This window comes from Trachurus japonicus, chromosome 17 (genome assembly GCF_045865225.1).
Source record: "Trachurus japonicus isolate A0001 chromosome 17, Traja_1.0".
NCBI lineage: Eukaryota > Metazoa > Chordata > Actinopteri > Carangiformes > Carangidae > Trachurus > Trachurus japonicus.
The window spans coordinates 37,877,863-37,899,611 of record NC_140923.1 but is presented as its reverse complement, the minus strand read 5'-3'; the positions used below and the strand labels follow the sequence as shown (position 1 = coordinate 37,899,611).

The window sequence follows — 21,749 nt, the reverse complement described above, 5'->3', positions numbered from 1 at the left end:
TACAAAAGTTAAAAATATCATGTCATGCTGAGTGCCTACTTTACCAGGATCAACAGTGATCTGGATAGAAATGCTAGCAGATAATTACATGAGCACAAAAGAAAAACAAACATGTTCAAATGTGTAGTGTACTACTTATATGGGAAAAGTCAGTAAGCACGGTGAGTACATACCGCATAAGTGCTGTTGAGTGTAGCCTACTGTTGACGTAACCTACACCCACAAAGCAACACTCAAAGGAAATGGAGGAGGTGCATAATAAATGCAGATGGCAATGAAAACAGACACAGATGTCAGTTATGTACTTAGTGCGAGAAAAGTCCTCTATATCAACTAATATGCTATATACTGAATACCATGTTTTTACCAACATAGAATAGAGAATACTTTATTCATCCCTAGCAGGGAAATTCAAATTAGTCCAGTAACTCACACAACAATGACACAAAAAAGATGAACACACAAAAAAACATTTTAACAAGTGTTATATAAAACGATTGCAGCAGGAACAAATGACCTCTTAAATCTTTCTGCAGGTCAGGGAGATGAGCCTTTTACTGCGGCTGCTCCTCTGACCTGTGAGGGTTTTGTGTAGAGGGTGTTGGGGGTCACCCAGGATGGTCTTCAACTTACACCCCATCCTCCACTTAAAGCAGAAGTAAGCGATCCGGTCGTTTTGGCTAATGCTGCGTTCCAGGCAGGCTTTTGAAACCGTAAATTACAGCTTCAAGTCACAACTTACGACTTTGTAGCGTTCCAGGCAACCCACTCGTGTTTTTCTGACCTGTTTAACCTGTGAAAGTCACTATAACGGCCACTCGTAACTTCCGACCCGTGAACTCGTACCAGATCGAACTGGTACGACTTCACAGGTCGGAAAAACACGAGTTACGGGCTGCCTTGAACGCACCATAACAGTCCTCGTCCCTACGTCACCACATTCACGCGCATCCCTTGGCTGCACACACAGCCCTGCATGCCGTTCTCTCTCCTCATTGGATAAAAATTGTAGGATACGATAAATGTTTTCTCCTCGGCTCAGAGCAGAGCAGAGGGACTGAGAGACCCGTGTTTCAGACCAAACACTCTATGTAAGTGATTGCTGTCGGAAGATATAACTATTTAAGACTTATAATAACACAAAAATATCACTTACTTCTGCTTTAACCACAGCCTCTACCGGCTCCGCTCCCTCCCCCATCACAGAGCTACATTTTTTTTGATGAGCCTGTCTAGTCTGTTCCTGTCCCTGACCTTGATGTTGTTACCCCAGCAGACAATAGCAAAGAATGTAACACTTGCAATGACAGACCGATAAAACATACGCAGCATTACATTACAGATGTCAAAGGACCTGAGTCTTCTCAAAAAGAAGAGCCTGCTTTGTGTCTTTTTGTACACATCATTTGTGTGTACGGACCAGTCCAGCCTGTCATCAAGGTGTACTCCAAGGTACTTGTATGACTGAACCCTCTCAATGTCCACCCCATCCACAGTCACAGGCCGTAAGGATCTCTTGGACCTGCCAAAGTCATAATCATTTCTTTGGTCTTGGATGTATTAAGCAACAAGTTGTTCTTGTTGCACCAGTCTGTGAACGCCCCCACCAGGTCCCTGTATTCATCTTCCTGTCCCTTCTTCACACAATACTAGGTTGAATTGTGTCAAAGGCACTGGAAAAGTCTAGAAACAGCAGTCTCACATATCGCCTAGGTTCATCCAGGAAGGAGTAAATCCGATGCAACATGATTGCATCGTCCACCCCAATGTTCTCCCGGTATGCAAACTGCAAGGGGTCCACAGAATGCTGTACTTGAGGTCGAAGGTGGCGAAGTAGTAGTCTCTCCAGAGTCTTCATAATATGAGAAGTCAGGGCTACTGGTCTGTAGTCACTGATTCCTGCTGGCCTCGCCACTTTGGGAACCGGCACCAGGCACGAGGTCTTCCAGAGAAGAGGGATCCTACATGACTGCAGGCTCAGGTTGAAGATGGTACGGAGAGGCACAGCCAGCTGGGCAGCACAGTCCTTAAGGACATAACATGTCGTCCTATATAGTATCTCTTTTTCTCTCTGGGCAGGTGACAAATTCCGTTTTAATAAATAGATAAGAATACAAATAAAGTGCAATTCATTAAGTTAAAATAGACAAAGTCAAACAAGAATAGCAGAATATTAGACTATGATCTCTGAACCTGTCTAAGTTGTCAGGACCTCTCTGCTCTGTAGGCCTATCTGACGGTAAAGAGACATCCAGCGAACTTACATTCGTGGCTGATGGTCACATAAAGTATGTTTGGACTTTATCTAAAATTCCAGGATTTGTTATTTCCATTGTTTGCTGTGGTTAGTGGTTGGTTAGCAGTGCTGGTCGGATAGTAACAGTCTGCAGCGCTTCACTTTTGCAGTGATTCAAATCTCAGTCTGTCCTGGGGGCTCAATTTGAGATGTCACATTGACAACATCATCATCACCATGATCTGTTAGGAAACATTTGATTCATTTACAAAGCTCGTATTCTGTTATTGTCTGAAAGACATTTGGTTTTAAATACTTTTGATAGACTGATCCTGGGGTCTGCCAGTATTCATATACAGACTTCAGCAATGGCACATGCACCAGCTCTGAGCCTTTTGTTTACAACTGTCTTGTGATGGGGTGTAAAGAGGACTGTCCTGTAAGTCACATCCTGTTTTGGCATTTAAATCTCCCGCCTTTTATCTCTCCCTCCCTCCCCCGTCTCTCTCTCTCTCTCTCTCTCTCTCTGTTTGATTTGGGGGAAGTGCTTATGAAACCCCAAAGGGTTTAAAAACAACAGGGGTTTACTGTCTGTTGATGAGTGTTTGAGGACAGAGCGAGAGGGCAGAGGTAAGCATTTAACTTTGGGCTCATACTTGGTTTTATTTTTACTAACTGTTGTGCATTTTTTTGTAAAGTCAGTGCAGTTGTATTTGCATGTTTTGCTACAGATTGGTATCACTTTGTTAGTTCCACATTAATCTTGAGGTTGTATTTCTAGACTAAATTCTGCTTGTGAGACACACAAACTGGACTGTTTTCCAGTGATGTTCTGATTTAATCAAATTTGCATTTAATATCTATAGTAATTTTAAACCATACCTAAATAACCACATACTGTATTTGACAACATCTGATCCAAACCCTGTTTGTCCAGACAGCACAGTATCTCTGTTCCTGGCTCCCTTTGTCTCTGCCTGCCTGTCAGCCTGCCAGCCTGATCGTCCATTTGTCTGGACATTCTTCTGTCTATTGGCTGCTTACCCCACAATAAGCTAGTTTTGTTGATTATCTCCGCATGATGAGGGAGACAAAGACTCTGTACTTTTTAATCATTTTGGAATCAGACTGAGTGGCCATTTGGTTCAGGGCAGAACAAACCTGCCAAAAACGGACTCTGTTTTTAGACCAGACTGCCTGCCGCTGCATGCTGCTCTGCACATAGCCTACACTGTGTTCAAAACATTTATATTTTTACAATATCATAGCTGATGATTCAACTTTACTGATGTTATAACCCTACTTATGAGTGCTTCTTGTTGGATTATAAGTATCATCACACTACTCTTTCCCCACACAGAGTTGGTCTTTGCAGCCGGGGAGGGACAATGCGTTCACTCTCTTCTCTGTGGCTGTACGCAGCCCTGCCAGGTGTGCTCTGGGCCTCCCATGTCACTCTGGTGGTGGAGGGGGACAATAATGCCTCGAGGATCTGCCAACCTGCCCCCAACTGGCAGATCAAGGGAGAGGCACCCATGCAAAAGCTGCTGGGAAAGGTGGTAGTGGTGGCACTGCTGAAGGCCAGCTGACAGTTCTGTCTCACTCAGGCCTCCAAGTAAGAAAACAGACTCTCAGTGTCACCCTTGTTGCGCACAAATGATAACACAGCGTTATACAACTCCCCTCTGGGCATAGAGAAACTTGTCAAGACAAGATTAAGATCAAGCTCGCCACAAAGCTTGGTCTGTATCTGTTATATTGTATTGTTCTGTTATGTGCATTCATTCCTCACTTCCATATTCTTGGCAGGTTAGACAATGACGTCTCTCATGTGGAGCTTAACACTGCTGCACATTTTGTGCAAAAATGCATATTGCATATTTGCATATTGCATATTTGCGTTAACAGAAGTTATCACATATATTTCAGCATGTGCGATATAATTTATTGTGTATTCTGCTACTGGTTGCATTCATGAGATTATCGGAATTGACTGTGTAACCTGTTTCCCCACTCCATTTTTCGTTTGAGGGTTAGTGTTTATGCAATATCTGAGATATCAGTGAGAAAAATAATGACTTTGCAACTTCTCCAGAACTGTGTGTAATGACAGCCTTCTCTCTTCTCTCTCTCCCTCCCCTGCAGTATTAGAGGCCTGCGTGACAGGCTGAAGCGCAGCAACCTGACAGAGGTGTCCTTCATGATCGTGAATGAGCAAGAGGCTCACTCCAGAGCAATGTACTGGGAGCTGAAGAGAAGAGCGCCCCCCGGTGTTCCCGTGTACCAGCAGTCACCCATTCAAGATGACGTGTGGGAGGCTCTGGATGGTGACAAAGATGACTTCCTGGTCTATGATAGGTAGGAGCAGCCACCGCTCCAGGATACCATGATCAAATTCAGATTTTATGATAGAAAACGACCTTAGCAGGGTCTCAGCTCTTTGATATGAGGAAGAGAAAACATCAAATGTATAAATTAGTGTGGACCAACACTGTTGTCCTGCCAGTTTTTATGCTCTGAAGCTGTGGTTTTTTTTATTTGATAAATGAAAATAAATAATACAAATTTCCAGCGATTTCAGTTTACCATACCGAGCGATCACATTATCTAAGAGTAACACACAACAAGATGTCCCAAAAAAAAGAAATGTTAAAAACATGACCTGTTGGTTTATGCATCACATCCTCCTTGTTCTCCAGGTGTGGTTTCCTTACCTTCCACATAGTGCTGCCGTACAGTTTCCTGCATTACCCCTACGTAGAGGCTGCGATCAGAGCCACTTATCTGAAAAATATCTGCAACTGCTCTGTGAGTAATCCACAAAAACACTCACACATACACATGCAAACACACAAGTAGTTATAAATATTAACACTGCTTCTTTGCAAAGGAAATTCTCATTCTCACAAATATATCACATATTGGCTTTCACTTGTAGCAGCTCTAAGTCAGTCCACTGAGGCCGTTCAGCCTGTTTATTTATCTCTGTATTTTGCCCTCTGCTCTCATTAACTTACTATACACAACTTCTCCAGGACCAAACAGACAATGTTGGCAATTCGCTAACTGTGTGAACACATAGTGGACCATTTAGAAATAGAGTTTTGTCTTAGGAGTTGGTGGAGACCAAAACAAACCTAAGAGATTGATGTTTAATAGATGAGAAACTGATTATATAATGTCATGTTAGGTCGATACGTAAATAGGCATGATGCCATGATGAAGTTGATTGATTGATTGATGTCAATGTTGTGGTGTTCATGATGTTATTTTCTTATTTTACTGTTTTATTTATAACTTAATTAATTACATCTCTGTGTGAATACAGAAAAACCACACAAAATTTTGCACATGGGAATCACGTTATTTGCACATGGGAAACATTTGGCCCAATTTTATGTGAATCACATGTGAATTCCCAGGTGAACCCATTTTCCACATGTGGTAACATGTTTTACACATGTCCTCTACATGGTAACATGGTAACTACATGTAAGGGTGGGAACTGTTTCTATTGCTTTTATTATATATTAATATATATATATTATTGTTAAATAAATAAAGTCTGGTTTAACAGTGTTAAATCAAGAACTAGCAGATATTTTATCTTTTCCAGGCTCATTCTACTTTACCAAATGGTCAGAACAGGACAGTGAAGAATGACACAGCACAGCTTGACGTCAATGAACCAACTACATCCCCCACAATCCAGCTGGACACTGATGGCCCAGAGGAGGGAGACAACAAACCTGGAACACACCAGCACAGCCATCATCATCATCATCATGATCATCATGATCATCATGATCACCAGCATCGTCAGCATCACCAGCATCGCCAGCACACCGGTCAGCACAATCAGTCACAGGATGTGCAGGATACAAGCCAGAATATAACTCATACTCATCCTCTTAATAATCATCATCATCATCATCATGATCCTCAACATCATCACCACCAACACTAGAGAGTTAAATTATTAGGTTTTTACTGCTTTCATTTTTAGTCATTATAACTTCTTTTGGTTTTTATTCTATTTTAACAGCAGTAATTCAGTGTTTGCAGATGAGCTGTTCACTGAGCAGTTGAATCGGTCTTGGACAGGGACCAGATTGTGGTCTCTCCTCCAGTACCTCCATACCTCACCCCTCTGTGTGGATAAAGCAGGCAGTTCTGTCCCACCTCCTCCAGTTAATGACGTCTTCAGTTTAAAACCTGCCTGCAGGGGGCTGTGGATGGATGCGTGTGGAGAGGTGGGTGAACCAACAGCCGCTGTTGTCTACACAGAGCCAGAGGACGGAGCGAGCTGCAGCTGAGTAGACCTCAGTCAGGCGCCTGCCCAGACTAGATTCAATTCTCCTGCCAGTTCTGTTTGTGCTCTTATTAATCCTTTGTTTCCTGCGGTGATTTGCTGTTCATATGCTTGAATTTGAAAATTGATGTGAAGATTAATTCATCATTTTAATCCAGTCACTCAGTACTAATCACCACACAGAGGCTGCAGTATCTTTAATCTACTTTGCCTACTGGATTCACATGAAGTGTGTGCCGAAGAACAAACGAAAAGTTAAGTTTACTTTAGTGTGATATGTAGTATCACAGCATTCACCTATATTATTGCTCAGTTTTGCAGGTTTTCTATGCTTGAATTCCTGAATGTAGAAATAATTTTAAAGCATGGTTTTGGTTTTAAAGGATGACACATTTAACCATTGCCTTTCATCTCTGTAAGCATTGAAATTAACATGTTTGTGTCCGTGTAGTCAGAATTTATTGATAGAAATGATGGTAACACTTTATTTGACGCCTATCTCTATAATGCATTATCACCATTTATAATGAGTTATAATGCAGTTATAGCACTGTATGGCTATTATAAACATTCGTAAATGATCATAGTGCTTTATAACTAATATATATAATTGATTCATAACACACTATAAAGCATTTTTCATGACTTATAGGTCAGGTCATCGTTATTAACACTCATAAATTATCATAAGGCTTTATAACAATAAGCATAACACATTATAGAGCATTATAACTCTTGACCTCATAAGCCACTATGAAATGTTCTATGATGTGTTATGCTTATTGTTATAAAGCCTTTTGATAATTTATGAGTGTTTATGATGATAGTTATACATGTTTATAAGACAATTATAACACATTATAACTATATTTATAATGCATTATCGATGTGAGCATTGTCAGCGAGTTACTAACAATTATAATGTATTATAATACCTGACCTTATAAGTCATGATAAAATGCTTTATAGTGTGTTATGATTATTGTTATAAAGCATTATGATCATTTATGAGTGTTTATAACAGTAGTTATACAGTGCGATAACTCATTGTAAGTATAGTTATAATGCCTTATAGAGATAGGCATCAAATAAAGTGTTACCAAAATTATGTCTCCTCGTTCCTGATAATAAAAAAATCAATTTTGACATCAGAAAAACAAGACCTTTTCAATTTATATTATATTATATCATATCATTTTATTTTATTCTTCTTCTTCTTTTTTTTTGTAACTTTTTTTGTTAATTGTGAGATTCCTGTAGTTACAATAATGTTTACTCTGAATTTCACTGTATAGGATTTAGCTTGAAGGTACTTGAGTTGCTGCAGTTGCATTAGGTAACACACTGCCATATGTCAAGCCAAGCACACACACACACACATGCACACACACTTACACAGAGAGAGAACAGGTGGCTCACCTCAGTGCTGCTTAACACATGGTGGATATGCAGCACTGTTTGACAGGTGGATGAGCGGGGAGGAAAAATCAGAACCATCAGAATGAAGGTAAGATCGCTCTCTTAAAGCTGTCCTATATCTGACAGTGTTCAATTATCTTTGTGTTAACTTTGTGTTAATTCTTGCAACTGATTGAATTAACGTGTCACACAGGTACCAGGTAAACAGTAAATCAGTATTAATGAATTAATGACTGAGAGGTAAAATGATCATCATGAGTCCATTTAGAAGGGCTTTAGGGACTATAGAGTTATTGAACAGCCCATCAACCCATGACACACTGTCACCACATTGTCACAACTTAACATCTTAACAACTTAATGTAAATTGCTTTTTTTTCTCTTTATTTTTTAACAGAATGCTTATATGAGTCTCTTATTTTGAAATATTATGTTTTTGGTCTTTTCCTGTAGTTTTCCATACAGTAATGCTCTACATGTTAAACCTCAGCAGGTCTCACACATAACTCTGTCAGGGATTTCAGGCTGTAAATCCTTGTGAAGAGGCTCCAGGAGAGGCTAAAGTGCTTAGCTCTGTCCACTCACCCCCCTCAGTACAGTGATTAATGTCTTTACTCATGTTACACAAAATGATTGGTTAGAAAAAATATCTAAAATACCCGTTTCATTTCTTTTAAAAAACAAAACAAAATAATAATTTTAAAAAATCAATAAAAAGATTTGATTTTGCTCAGTGTGAAGATGTGCAGTGGTGATTTATGCAATAAACTGTGGACAAACTGCAGGTAGATATTGAAAAAAAACCAACAACAAAAAAACAAGCAACACTTGTTTAATTAGATTGTAGTTTCAAATGATTACTCCCTTATTTCAAATGATGATATTCAAACAAATAACCAAATAAAAGTTCATCTCCTCAGATACTCTGTTACTGTAAAGCGTTTTCCAAATTCCCATGATTTAACCTCAATGGAGAAATACTGAAACCCTTTGTTATGCAGTGTTCAAAATTTGAAACAATGTTCAGGTTGAGTTATATATGAAGAGTTATATAAAGTTACACAAACACCAACAAGGATGTAGCCTCACATTACTGTAATAGAGCAATCCTGAGCCTCTGAGTGGAGCAGCACCACGGGGGGGAGCTCAAGTCTCCACAGTAGTTACACATGTAACTGAACTGTGTCTGAGAGGTGCAGGAAGCTGAGGGAGAGACCAACTGAGCTGTCAAGTGTAGAGCTTCTGCCTACAAACACTAGATGGCAGCACTGTCATACATTCATCACTGCCGGAAACTCATCACCCTGGCGTCCACATTAGGTAGCCGTTCATCAAGAGGATTATTAGTTATTATCCATTATCAAGAGATACGTTTAGATTAGTGAACATAATCCTTGAATTATAATCCTCAGATCATCTGGCGGCTTAATCAAATTTGAAGTTAGGGCTTCTTCTTAATGTAAGACAGTGAGCTGCAGTAAATTAGACTTTTTTCTGCTGGTACAAAATGTAACCTGGTCACCTCTTCAAGACTGTGGTTTTATAGCATCTGCTGAACACTCACAACTTTATTTTCAACCTCATCAGAGCTCAACAGAACAGCATTAATACAAAATACAAATGCTGCTGAAGAAAGTCATGAAACGAAGGTGAAATAACAAAATTCTACAAATAAGTGCAATTGCTCAGTACAATTTTATATTTGCATTTCTGATTGTACCATCCAAGACCAACCATCCAAGACTCCCATGTGCATTCAAATATGGTTTGTCTTTCCCCAATTGAGTCATGGACACAGTGTTGGATTCTCTCAGCTCTGCTCTTCTCCTGCCCTTGTGTTCCAGGCTCTCACGCTGTGGCAGAAAGTCCAGTTATTCTACCAAGGCATCCTGGAAAATGGAGGCAAGTCTTTATTGTCACCCTGTGAGAGTAATAATTACCCACATATTTCAACCACGTATTGTTGTCAGACATCAGCGCAATCTTTGCCCTTTACTTTTTCCTCTGTCCGTCTAGACAAGAGAACAGATAACTGGCTGCTGGTCCACTCTCCTGTTCCAATCAGCTGCATCTTCCTGTGCTACCTGCTCATTATATGGGCCGGGCCGAAGCTGATGGCGAAGAGGGAGCCGGTCAACCTCAAACCTGTTCTGGTAGTTTACAACTTCGCCATGGTCTGCCTGTCTGCCTACATGTTCTATGAGGTATGACTGAACTGGACGATCAACTTTTGTCTGGGAGGTAGAAGTGCAGTGACTGAACAGAGATGAATACAAGAAGATACAGCGCTTTCTCACATTTGTATTGATCCAGAAACATCAGGATTGTGGAAATTTGAAAGGCAATACGTGGAACAACAATGTGTGCAAAATGATGTCAAGTAAATTTGTTTTTATTTTGGATGGGCACTGTGAAAGAGGTTGCTCATAACAGAATGTGTCTTGCCCTCATACTGTATGTAGCACAACATCAGCTTTTTAGCAACTTTCGACTAATTATTTTGTGTTTTCAACGACACTCTAAAAACCCTCACAACAGAATGAATTTGCTTCCACTCATTTTGACCTTACAGAGGCCAGATACATCATTTCAAATCAAATGTGTCAAAAAGAAGCTGCTCTTTAATAACACCTAACAAGCAAGCAATATGTATCCTCACTCACAAACATTTGTCAAAAACAGTCCAATAAATCAAACCAAATCAAAGAATCAAAGTAGAACAAAAGAAAGGGCAAAACATCAGATAAAACCTGGGATAAAAACAGATGTAGGACACCTACAAGGTGGGAATGCGTCTGTTTTGTGCTGTCAGCTCGTTTCTGCTGCTCCCAGTGGACGAAAAATCCCAAACAAAACAAAAAAACAACATCTATTTTTGTAGGTTTTACAGTTGTGAGTTCTGACAGATGTAAATCTCAAGGGATCCCACAGTGCCTATATGTCCTGATCATTGCGACATCAGTCGGTCCAACAGGAAGTGATTGCACTCATGTCAGAATGGGATGAAAGGTCCCTGAGCTGATTGAGAGAAACCAAAGCAGAGATGAAAGCAGCCTTTGTCTTTCCAGTTCACAGCCTCTTCCTGGTTGGCCAGATACAGTCTGCTGTGCCAGCCAGTCGACTACAGTGCCAGCCCCCTGGCCATGAGGGTAATCTCTTTTACTACATCTGACTTTATGAGACTGTAAGATAGGTAGATAGATAAATCTCCATATAATCTGTCACAATGTTCAAACTTCCCATCCACATGTTCATGCATGGTTTCAATATGAAACCAGATCACAATAGATTTTGAACACAGTCCTTTCCTCCTGTTGGACAGATGGCCAAAGTGTGCTGGTGGTTCTACTTCTCCAAAGTGATAGAGCTCAGTGACACTGTGAGTGCAAAAAGAAAAATGTCACATTTTTTTTTAGCAATACATTGTAAACACAGTATCTGACTGTATGTCTGCCCCCGTGTGATTGTGTGGTTCAGATATTTTTCATCCTGAGGAAGAAGAACAGTCAGCTGAGCTTCCTGCACGTCTACCATCACGCCACCATGATCTTCAACTGGTGGGCCGGGGTTAAATATGTGGCTGGGGGCCAGTGTGAGTACAACCCACTAGACCAGAATCACAAAATGTCATGAAAATAGAACCAATTGTGCAATTTTTGTCTATTTATTTACAGAAGAACAAACATACCGATACATGCACAAGGGAATAAACTGTAACATTCATCCTGTGTATCTGTCCATAGCTTTTCTGATCGGTCTGATCAACTCCCTGGTCCATATAGTTATGTACTTATACTACGGCCTGTCAGCTCTGGGACCCAGCATGACCAAGTACCTCTGGTGGAAACGCTACCTCACTTCCCTGCAGCTGGTCAGTATCTGCCTCTCTGTCTGGATTCATGCCTACATTCATTTCACTCATTCATTTCATTTTTTCTCTTGATAAATGAATAAAAACGAAAAGGGGGAATGGAGGTCCCGGCTGAAAGTAACAAAAAGTTTGAACTCCTGGGCCAGCCACGCAGTGGGCCGTCGCACCCAAGAGTTCCCACCTAACAGAGAGTAAAACCCTAACAAAACCCAACCAAAAACTGGACCACCAGAGACCTCCAACCCAAAATAAAATAACAAACTGAATCAAGGAAGTAACCTCCACACATTACTGTACACAGTGAAGACAACAGAAATCAAAGGCAGGTGAGATGGCTCCAGGTGAAGCCATGGGGTGCCAACCGCCATTCCGACATCCCACCAGTCCGACAGGCCTCTAATTGTCTAAATGGCAACACTTAATTTTCTATCAAATGTCCCGTCATTCCTACAATGTTTGCCTCCTATGGTCGGAATCACAGTATTTTTTTTTCTTTTTTAAACATCCTGCCTTTCCGACAAATAGCGTATTCCTTCCCCAAAAGATTTTGCACTGTTGGGCTTAGGCAATGAAGAAAGGAGTTGGTTGAGTTTAGTAAAGAGACCAGGTAGTGGCTAGACAGGCAGACTAGTCCCTGTCTGCGCTCTGCTGCGTAATTACACCACCATGTGGATTTTCCTCTATCAGCATGTCTTAAAGTAACATTGCGGAGTTTTTCGGCCTTAAAGTAATGTTTCCAGACTCATTGCAATGGTAGAAAAATGGTTAATAGGATGACTGGTGCTGCCGCTGCAGCCTGAGCCTGGTCGCGTCGGCTGAAACTGCACTATGTAACTTCCCTGCACGGGTACGAAACACCGCCCCCCCCCTCCTCTCCCCTCCCCTCTGCGTCGATCGAGAGACGTGGTGGGTAAAAGTGAAACTTACGGTTCTCCTCCGGTCGTCGTCGTCGCTGTCGCCACCGCCACCCCCCCTCCCCCGACCACCCGCCACACAGTCTCTTTGCAAACGTGGGAAATACTGTCGTTTATTAATGGGAATAAACGCTGGATGCGCTGGCTGATAAGTTTTGCTTTCGTTAAGTTTCGTTTTTCCCCCCAGACGATAGCGCTTCTCAACCAGATGGTGGAAGCACTGTGCTGAAACTCCGCAATGTTGCTTTAAAGAAGGGAGTCACCTGTTGAGTAACGCACCTTATATTGAAAAAATTATATTGAAAGCCTTGTCGGAATGGTGGGACATTCGCATGAGAATAGCGGTATGTCAGAATGGTGGGATGTCTAAATGGTGGGATGTCGGAGTGGTGGGATGTCTAAATGGTGGGATGTCGGAGTGGTGGGATGTCGGAATGACAGCATGTAACCTCTGTGTGAGAGAGGAGTGCCTCCCTCTCCCAGTCCTTTTAAGGCCTTTCCCCAAATCACCTGGCTCATCAGTCTAAGGTGCTGCACCTGCCAGAGGAGGGAAAACAGAGAGAGCACCTGAAAGAGAGAGGGAGAGTGAGAGGAATAGAAAGAGAGAGCGACACCAGGGGGAGTGACATGACACATCCTAACACCACTGCATCATTTTCTCCTCCGTTCTATCTAATCACTTTTCACATTCTGATCATTTTGTCCATAAATGCACCACTTTGCTATGTTAATGTGGTAAAATGCATCGACGGCCACCTCACTGGATAAATTTGATGATCGGCTCTCTTCTCATGTATAATCAGTCTGTTGCACAGATTTGAACACTGAACCTTGAAACTGTTTGGAAAGCTTCAGAAAAATATGTCATGGCTTTAAAAGCATGTGATAGGCTAAATGACATAATCTGAGGTAATTGAAAGGTTTCTATGGAGGTATTTTAAGATCAGCCTTGAGGTCATATGAAAATTGAGAAAAAATTAGGCAAGATGTCAGAAAAAATGTTTTGGACAATCTGGTTCATCTTTGAAAACACTGCTCAGCATGAAACCGCACATGGCTCAAAGAGCTTACGTCTGGAGCGATGTCCTGTCTAATGAAACTAACATTAAACATTAAACACCATGCATCTGAAAAGGGTGAGGCTTGCAAGCTGTGGAACACAGGGTTAGGGTTAGGTATCATTTTGGGGGGGGAGATAACTTGACAAGGAAGGAAAATTCTGTTATATTGAAACAATGTCTCAAACCTTTAACCAGGAAGTTGACAATTAATTGCAAATAGGTCTTGACCCCTGAACATTCTTCAAAAGTTTAGAAAAGTGGCTTGAGGACAATAAAGTGAAGGTCCTGAAATGATTATCACAAATCTTCGACTTCAATCCAGTAGAAATTCTGGAGTCATTAAGACTCAGAAATGCATCTCAGCGCTGCCTGAGAAGTTTGACCCAAGATACACAGATTAAAGTTTTTAATGTTACCAGATTCTAACAAAGTGTATGTAAACCTATACTGTGTGAAATAATCTGCTGTAATTCTAAACTGAGACAGATAGTTCAGTTGTTTTTTAAGGATTAGACATCAGGTATCATGCAAAGCTTAAGGTCTGTGTACAATTCTGACTTCAACTCCATGTGTAGTGCAGTGTTCCCAGTATTGTTAATTGGCAAGTCCTTCCCTCTAATGAGTGTTTGGGTTCATGTCCAAGACAAATATTTAAGATTAGTGTGTTCAGTTTTGACCGGCTTGGATCAGCATTGTTTAGCAGCTGTGGCTGTTGCCGCAGCTAGACAGATTAGCAGCACTGATGCGCCTCCACTACACCAACTACTGAACCATCTGTTTTCTTTATATAGAGTTGATGAGGAAACAATGCATCATCTAGATTTTTCCCCCTCAATCTATATGGTTGCAGCGTATATAGGTCAGTATGGTGACTGCCATTATGTAACAATAATTATACTGACCTTAGTGGTGACCCCAAAGCCTTCATTACAGTTGGCTTCACAATTTAGTGAACTGAAGCTAAGATTGTTGAGCTGATTGGGGAGATTAGACATTATATATACATATATAAATACACATCGGGGTATCGGGGTGGGGAATCGAAGGGGGTTGGCGATGGTCTTTTGTTCTTTTGAGAGGTAATTACTATACATTGAAAAGGGAGGTGTGTAGTGTGGGGTGGGACACACAGTTGGATGCACAACACCCATTATCCTACAATCATAAGACACAATTTCCATCCTGGGGTAGTAATGCTACCCACTTCAGTGCTGACTGGTGTTCATGTCAGTTGACTACTCATGCTAACAGCGCAGTTCTCTTTTTCGAATGAAGGAAATGAACGTCATGTAAAGCTAACAACACACTGGATAAACTCTTTCATCAGCTAGTGACTGGGTATAAATATTGCTTGATTACTTAAAGCAAGCAGCTGCTATAGCCAGCTACTCTGCTAGCATGTTTACTGCTAGCCAACCAACTTTGAGTTGCGTGGAGCTCTGTTTTTGTTTAGATGGTTCCTATAACCACTCATAAACATATAGCAAACAAGAATGTTTTATGGCAGTATAATGTTTCAGGCACTAGAACAGACTGTGTAATTTAGGCATCAAAGGTGTAACTGCATTACATTCATTAAACGTGTCCTAAAACTTGGGAATCAGTTTTCACTTCTGGCTCCCATGTTCTTAAGTCGTGACCAAGATTATGGTTTGAAAGGATTTTAGTCAGATAACTAAAATAAGGTCAAAGGTCATGTTTTATTTTACAACAATGATCACTGATGATCCCAGTCATGATTTCTTTAAGCTTTTACGTCTTTTAAAAAGGGCAGTTGCTAACATCTGGCTAAAGATGACTACAGAGGTCATTGTGTGCCTCATGTGTTTCAACACCATAATTTGGCAAAATATCACTAAGAGCTAATTCACACCAGTCAATAATGGAGAATGTTGGTGACAATGAAATCATTTGTGAAGATTATTATGCTGAACAAAATGTAAAACTGTAAACATTTCTTTGTCACAGTGCTTGTTCTCTGCAGTAATGGAAAAATGCATGTTAAAGTCCTATTGGCATTTTGGCCATGTATTTAGAGTGATACTAACTTCCAGGTTGACCTACAAATGTACGCCATCCCCGCAGCACTCTGTTGTCTTGTATCTACAACAGAGTGCTTAGTAGTAGTACAGCATATTGTTTAGATTTTAATGATAGGCTATATAATAAAATTTAGAGTGAGACCAGATGAATCTGTGTCCAACTGTTTCACTGTCCATTTTGAGGTCACTTGTTTTGTATTTCTTCAGTGTCTTCCCCGGTTTGTGATCACTCAGAGTGCTTAGACAATCTGCCACTTGCTATTGTCTCTCTGTTTCTTTTTCCCTCTATTATTAATGTCCATCTGTCTCTTGCCCTCTCAGCTCCAGTTTTTCATAGTGACCATCCACACCACCTACAACCTGTTCGCCGACTGCGACTTCCCAGACTCCATGAACGTGGTCGTGCTGGCTTATTCTCTCAGCCTCATCGCTCTCTTCAGTAACTTCTACTACCGCACCTACCTCGCCAAGAAGGCCAAGAAAACATGAGGAGAAGAAGGAAGACGTCAGGTGTTGATGATCGCTGTGTGGAGACAGAGAGAAGAGCTGAGAGGAAAGGGTTTGGAAACAGGGAGGCACCACGGAAAGCAGCAAAGGAGAGATAGAAAAAACAAACAATTTATACGTGTCTGTTATGTAAATTGCTTAATGTTAATGATGTTATGTTAATTACTGCAATTCTCTCATGTACATTACATTAACAAATGTATGGAAATCTATACAAACTGAGAAGTGGAACATCTTTTTTTTTAAAGATGTAAAACCAAACATGTGTTGTGATATATTTGTGCCTTGAACACAGCCACAGGCTCACATCCAACCACACACACACACACACACACACACACACACACACACACACACACACACACACACACACACACACACACACACACACACACACACACACACAGAGATGTTTATTTTTGAGCACCTTCCATTCATTCTTTCTTTTCTTTCATTGAGTACATGACCATGAGCACAGTCACTACACATTAACCCATGTTTCATCACTCCCCTCCCCCAGCTGCTAATAGATGAGACTTGCTAATCACTATTGGAGTCGCTTTATTCTCCTCTCACATCTATTGGCTGGCAGTCACAGCCAATCAACTGTTGGCTGCCATTAGCTCTGTATCCTGCTCTCTCTACCCGCCGACCCCTCCCTTCCTTTTTTTTTTTTGTCGATCAGGGTCTCCTTCCCCATGCAGTTTAATCCCTCTTACCAACAGGGAGGCCCCAGCCCACCTCACAAACCCCCCTGCCCCATCTGTCATGATGTAGAAATATAATTGCCTGTGTCTCTTCCGCTCCCCCTTGTGGACATGAAATCCAAAGAACCATTACAGCAGCAACTAAATGAAGCACATCTTTTGCCCTTACATTACATTTCCCGACTGTCATCACTTATTCCCCATTCTGTGGACTATCTATTTCTCTACTTTTATCTCCAGCAGCATATTGCTTTTGACTAGCCTCTGTTCCAACCTCAACAGGGGGCAGAAAAAAATAACAGAACATCACATGAAAAAGCACTTTGAAGTGACTAAATCAAAGTTCCTGAGGCAGCCACTCAGGCGAGTCATTTTAATATCAGCAAAATGTGGCAACTTGACAAAGTTCAGAGGATCGGCCCTTTGTGAGTTTTCAAAGCAACATGAAAAAACTTACAAAGAACTGGTGTTCGCAAATCAGGACATTTTTATATGAACATGTGGTCACTTGTTTAAATAAAACTAACCATGCAGAATGTTGAGATTTCAAGAGTGCATTGAATAATCACAACTAGGCCTATATCTAAACCTTTTTTAGTAACGTTCAGGGAATACTTGGACTCAGATAAATACACAAGACTTGTGTGGAGTTTTGGCATGATATTTCTATGGAAATACTTAAAGGGGATTGACGAAGTGGTGAAGGGTGAGGGTGGAGGCTGGTTGACCATTTTGGAAGGAAGTGTGACGCCGTCTGGCAACCCGGGCTGGAATTCTGGTTTGGCTCAAGAGATCACTGAGGCACAGGAGGAAACCAGGTTAGCAATTAGCATGGAGGAAACACAAGAGATTACTCAAGTAAATAGAGGGAAGTCAAGGCAGTCGCTACTATTGAATCAGATTGAACAATAGATTGCCGTCATTTTGCAGCAGCCAAGCGAGGTAGACACACCCACAACACACACAGGGCAAACAGGGATGATGCACTTGATAAAGGGAGAATATTAGTGCTACATCTAAGATTTTCTTGTCATGACAATTCAGATATGACAAAAGGTTATACTGTCTGCAATAGGCCTGCAATTAAAATAAAATATTTGGATTGAAGTACCACACAAATGTGCATATTCTTGCATTGGGAGCACAGAACATAGAGCAGTTATGGTCTGATGAGATGTTTTCACCCCCTGAGGTCTGGAAAAATGAATCTTGAGATCTGAAGCGATGTGCAGAGTTTGGAAACCACCTTATATGAGTATTTACAACCACTGATTTTGTGGTTGAATGTTGAAGGAATATGAGGCTGTTTCATGCTTGGCCGTGCCCAAGCTGAAGGAGTTCAGCATTGGAGGACAGCAGGTAGCTAAAGCTTCTTCCATTCTCTAATCACCACATTACAATGATGATATTAAGATTTCCAACCCACTGATCCCTCAAGGAACTAGAGGCTTTTTCCTCTTGGACACGACGGTGCACAAATTTCATCATAGCAAGACCATAAGGATTGTTGTTTTTCTGCCAGACAGCAGCTTTGGAAACTGTTGCAAAAAAAAAAAAAAAATACAGATTCATCCTGTATAACGAGTCTGACTGAACCTCGCTTGTCAGTTGCTCCAACACAATATATTACCATCAGGTGAGCAAGGGGCCAGACAAAGTTGACACACACCCACAAACCAATGTGGCCAATCAAATACATGCAAGTGTACCATCCAGGTAGCCTCGCGTCCGTTACCTCTGAATTAGTCTGCATTCTGGTTCCTGTCTGTAGCGGATACCGAAATCACCAAATTCACCAAAATAAAAGTGTTCACCAACATAAAACTTATAAAATAAACATTAACTTGCAATACAATAAAAGCGAAATGTTAACTTAATGGCTCTGGGACTTTATTGTAAATTATATTCCTTAAATTAAAGAGTTTTACCGCATTTTATTAGCTTGGTGCTTTTATTTTGACGGAAAGGCCTGTCTCTCTTGCCCTGGATCCGTTTCCTTCCCAAAACAGCGAGTCAACGGCCCCAGACTACCATCCAGGTACATTACTTTGCAACAGCAATACTCTATGTTTACTATTCCGCTGTTTACGTGATAAAAGATAAAAGATAAAGTGACCATGACTTTATGTGATCTGTTGTATGTGTGACGGTTGCATGTACAGTAATGTTTTTAATTTTTCTTACACCTACTGCAATCAAATTGCCCAAGTTGGGACAAATAAAATTACTTGACTTGACTTGAGTAACTTGACTTTTGTCACGGTCACTTTATGAGTTGTAAACAGCTGTAAAACTCTTAACTCATCATAGTAATGCAGAGCGCTGTTCTGTGTTTCGACCTCTGATTAGTTAAACCCATGGATGTGTTATTTAATTTAGCTTTTACAGTCACCACTTCGCTACTGAAACAACTATTGTGTCGAGTTGTTTGTTGTTTTCTGATGTAGAGCACACATCAGTAGGACTTACTGTCACCGACATGGACTGAGGGACCCTAAAGACTTAAAAGATGCCAAAACATTGCACCATTATTTTGCATGCATGGAACATGACACATACTTATACACTTCACACAGACCTCATAGCAGTGGAAGATTGAGCGACCCTCTGTGTTTTTATCCCAGGAGTTACTTGTTGCCAAATCTGTCAGAGCCACTTGCACAATACCTTTTCCAGTTGTGCATTAACTCCAGTTGACCCATCTTCACATATTCATAAGCCACTGTTCCCTATTCAGCCACTTTGCAGTACTCAGCTAATGTTTTGCACCTGCTGTGCTATATGCTCTGCCACTGCAGCTGGAGGGGACGGCTCCTGGCTCAAATCTGTCTGATAAAAACTGCATTATGTCAGTGGTATATAGGAGAATGAATGGAAAATCATTCCCAAAATTATTTAGCGATGTATTTAAATAAACATCCTCTGAATACAAACAACCTTTTAACCTCTTAGGAGATCCTGACCTCTGGATTGAAAACCACTTGTTTACAATGCTCTTCATCAAAATCACTGTGGTGCATTTCCATACTGGAAATGCAATGGAGGAATGTTTATATTGTTGTGTTTGTACCCAATGCATGCACCTGTTTGAACAGAGACGAGGAAGAAGTTAGTGAAGGTGGCAGAAAAAGACAATATGGATTTTCACAGTACAGGGTTTGAAATATTCATAAAACTGTCTTGATTCAACACATTTGTTGGCGTGAAGGATCCACACAGAGCACTGAATGTGACTGGAGGTTACAGCAAACCTCTACAGGGTAACTTTAATACAGGTCTGATTGAATTTATTACTTCACATTTTGTCTGCTTGCTGTACCTTTAAAGAAAAGCCCTCTGAAGGCTATGTGATGTCTGACACTGGGCTCACATCAGACTGTCGGCATTTTGCAGACTGTGTTTATATATGTGTGTGTGAGAGTATAAAACAAAACTGTCTGTCCAGTGCTAAAATAATACAGTACACACTTGTGTACCATTAATAGCCATATTTTGCTGCTGGCAAGTATTTAATCTGCTCTACATCGCATCACAAGTGTGTTACAAGCACGCATGCACACACTCATGCACGCACATACACACATATGGCTTGATTGCCAGAAGCCCATTTAAAGACCGATGTCCCCCAGCCTCGCTGCAGGCACAGCTCCAGGTTGATTACTGCTGAGTGCCGTGTGGCTCAGGCATGACTGACTTTCTGGCACATGGTCACTTTGATCAGCTTTCACTTTTGCAACCAGGTGCTTTTCAGCCTCATTGTTTAACGAGTGACAGGAGATGCCACCAGTTGTGGGCATCACTTAAGCCATTAACCTGTTTCACATGTAGCCTATGTGACCTGCCGGAATTACTTTTACCTGTAATAGGGTTCGCATGTTCTGCTGATCTAAAAGTGAATGCATCATGCAACTGATGTGTTGTGATTGCGCTTAAATGTGTTTCCTGAATCTTGTTTGTGACTGACTTTGTGCTGGTCTCCTTGGTAACGGTGTTGGACGGTGTTGGGGCTGTGGTCAGCCAGAGGCAGACTGTAATTAATAATCAGGTTAGAGGGAGAGGATATTGAAGCGCTCTCAAAGCGGCTGCTGCTAACTTCCTAGCTACTGAGAGGGACAGAGATGCACACTCAACGCAGCGACACACACACGCGCGCACACACACACACACACACACACACACACACACACACACACACACACACACACACACTAGATATGATTGTTGATAGTGAGAGAGGTTTGGGAATAAGAGGCTGATAAGTGTGCTTGAAGGTGAGCCACTGGGTTGTTTCATACAATGAGGGTTAACAAGAGGCTGTGGCAATCTCGGCATGATGGGAGCACACTCAACCACAGACAAGCTGGTGTTAATCAGCCAACCGACCGGCTAGTAGCTTCCTGTCAAGTGTGTGTGTGTAATTAACAAGCCCGAAGCTCTAAGCAGTTGTCAACAACACAGAAGAGAAAAGAAGAGAGGTCATTTTTTTCCATCTTTCTCCATCCACATCTGTTAAAAAAAAGCATCTGTCGGTCACGTTGTCATCACTTGTGCCTGTGTGTCTCTTTCAACAAGAAAAAAACCCCATCTGTTGGCAGCACCGTCCCCATTTGTGGACAATGGGATGAACCCAGCGCCACCTGTATCAGTGTTATCAAAGTTATATGTGGGGGATGTGCCATT

General features: G+C 41.3%; 2 protein-coding genes across 2 annotated transcripts; both read left to right on the top strand.

Annotated features, from left to right (window-relative positions):
- The first annotated feature begins 2,832 nt into the window (after window positions 1–2,832).
- selenop2 (selenoprotein P2) lies at window positions 2,833–7,024 on the top strand. The gene is made up of 5 exons (XM_085806010.1): window positions 2,833–2,866; window positions 3,597–3,851; window positions 4,382–4,594; window positions 4,936–5,044; window positions 5,853–7,024. Exons 2-5 carry the CDS (start codon window positions 3,625–3,627, stop codon window positions 6,201–6,203), a joined length of 900 nt encoding a protein of 299 aa, XP_085662136.1. The 5' UTR covers window positions 2,833–2,866; window positions 3,597–3,624; the 3' UTR covers window positions 6,204–7,024.
- Window positions 7,025–7,952: 928 nt separating this feature from the next.
- On the top strand, window positions 7,953–16,529 carry elovl8a (ELOVL fatty acid elongase 8a). The gene is made up of 7 exons (XM_085804409.1): window positions 7,953–8,055; window positions 9,812–10,171; window positions 11,036–11,116; window positions 11,290–11,346; window positions 11,445–11,559; window positions 11,711–11,838; window positions 16,177–16,529. The coding sequence occupies exons 1-7, from the start codon at window positions 8,050–8,052 to the stop codon at window positions 16,342–16,344; spliced, it is 915 nt and encodes a 304-aa protein (XP_085660535.1). The 5' UTR covers window positions 7,953–8,049; the 3' UTR covers window positions 16,345–16,529.
- Window positions 16,530–21,749: the final 5,220 nt, after the last annotated feature.

Excerpts from the sequence above, each read along its gene's own strand:
- elovl8a (XM_085804409.1), top strand. Across the intron at positions 11,117-11,289 it reads CCAGCCCCCTGGCCATGAGG|ATGGCCAAAGTGTGCTGGTG; the intron begins GTAATCTCTTTT and ends CCTGTTGGACAG. Across the intron at positions 11,347-11,444 it reads TGATAGAGCTCAGTGACACT|ATATTTTTCATCCTGAGGAA; the intron begins GTGAGTGCAAAA and ends TGTGTGGTTCAG.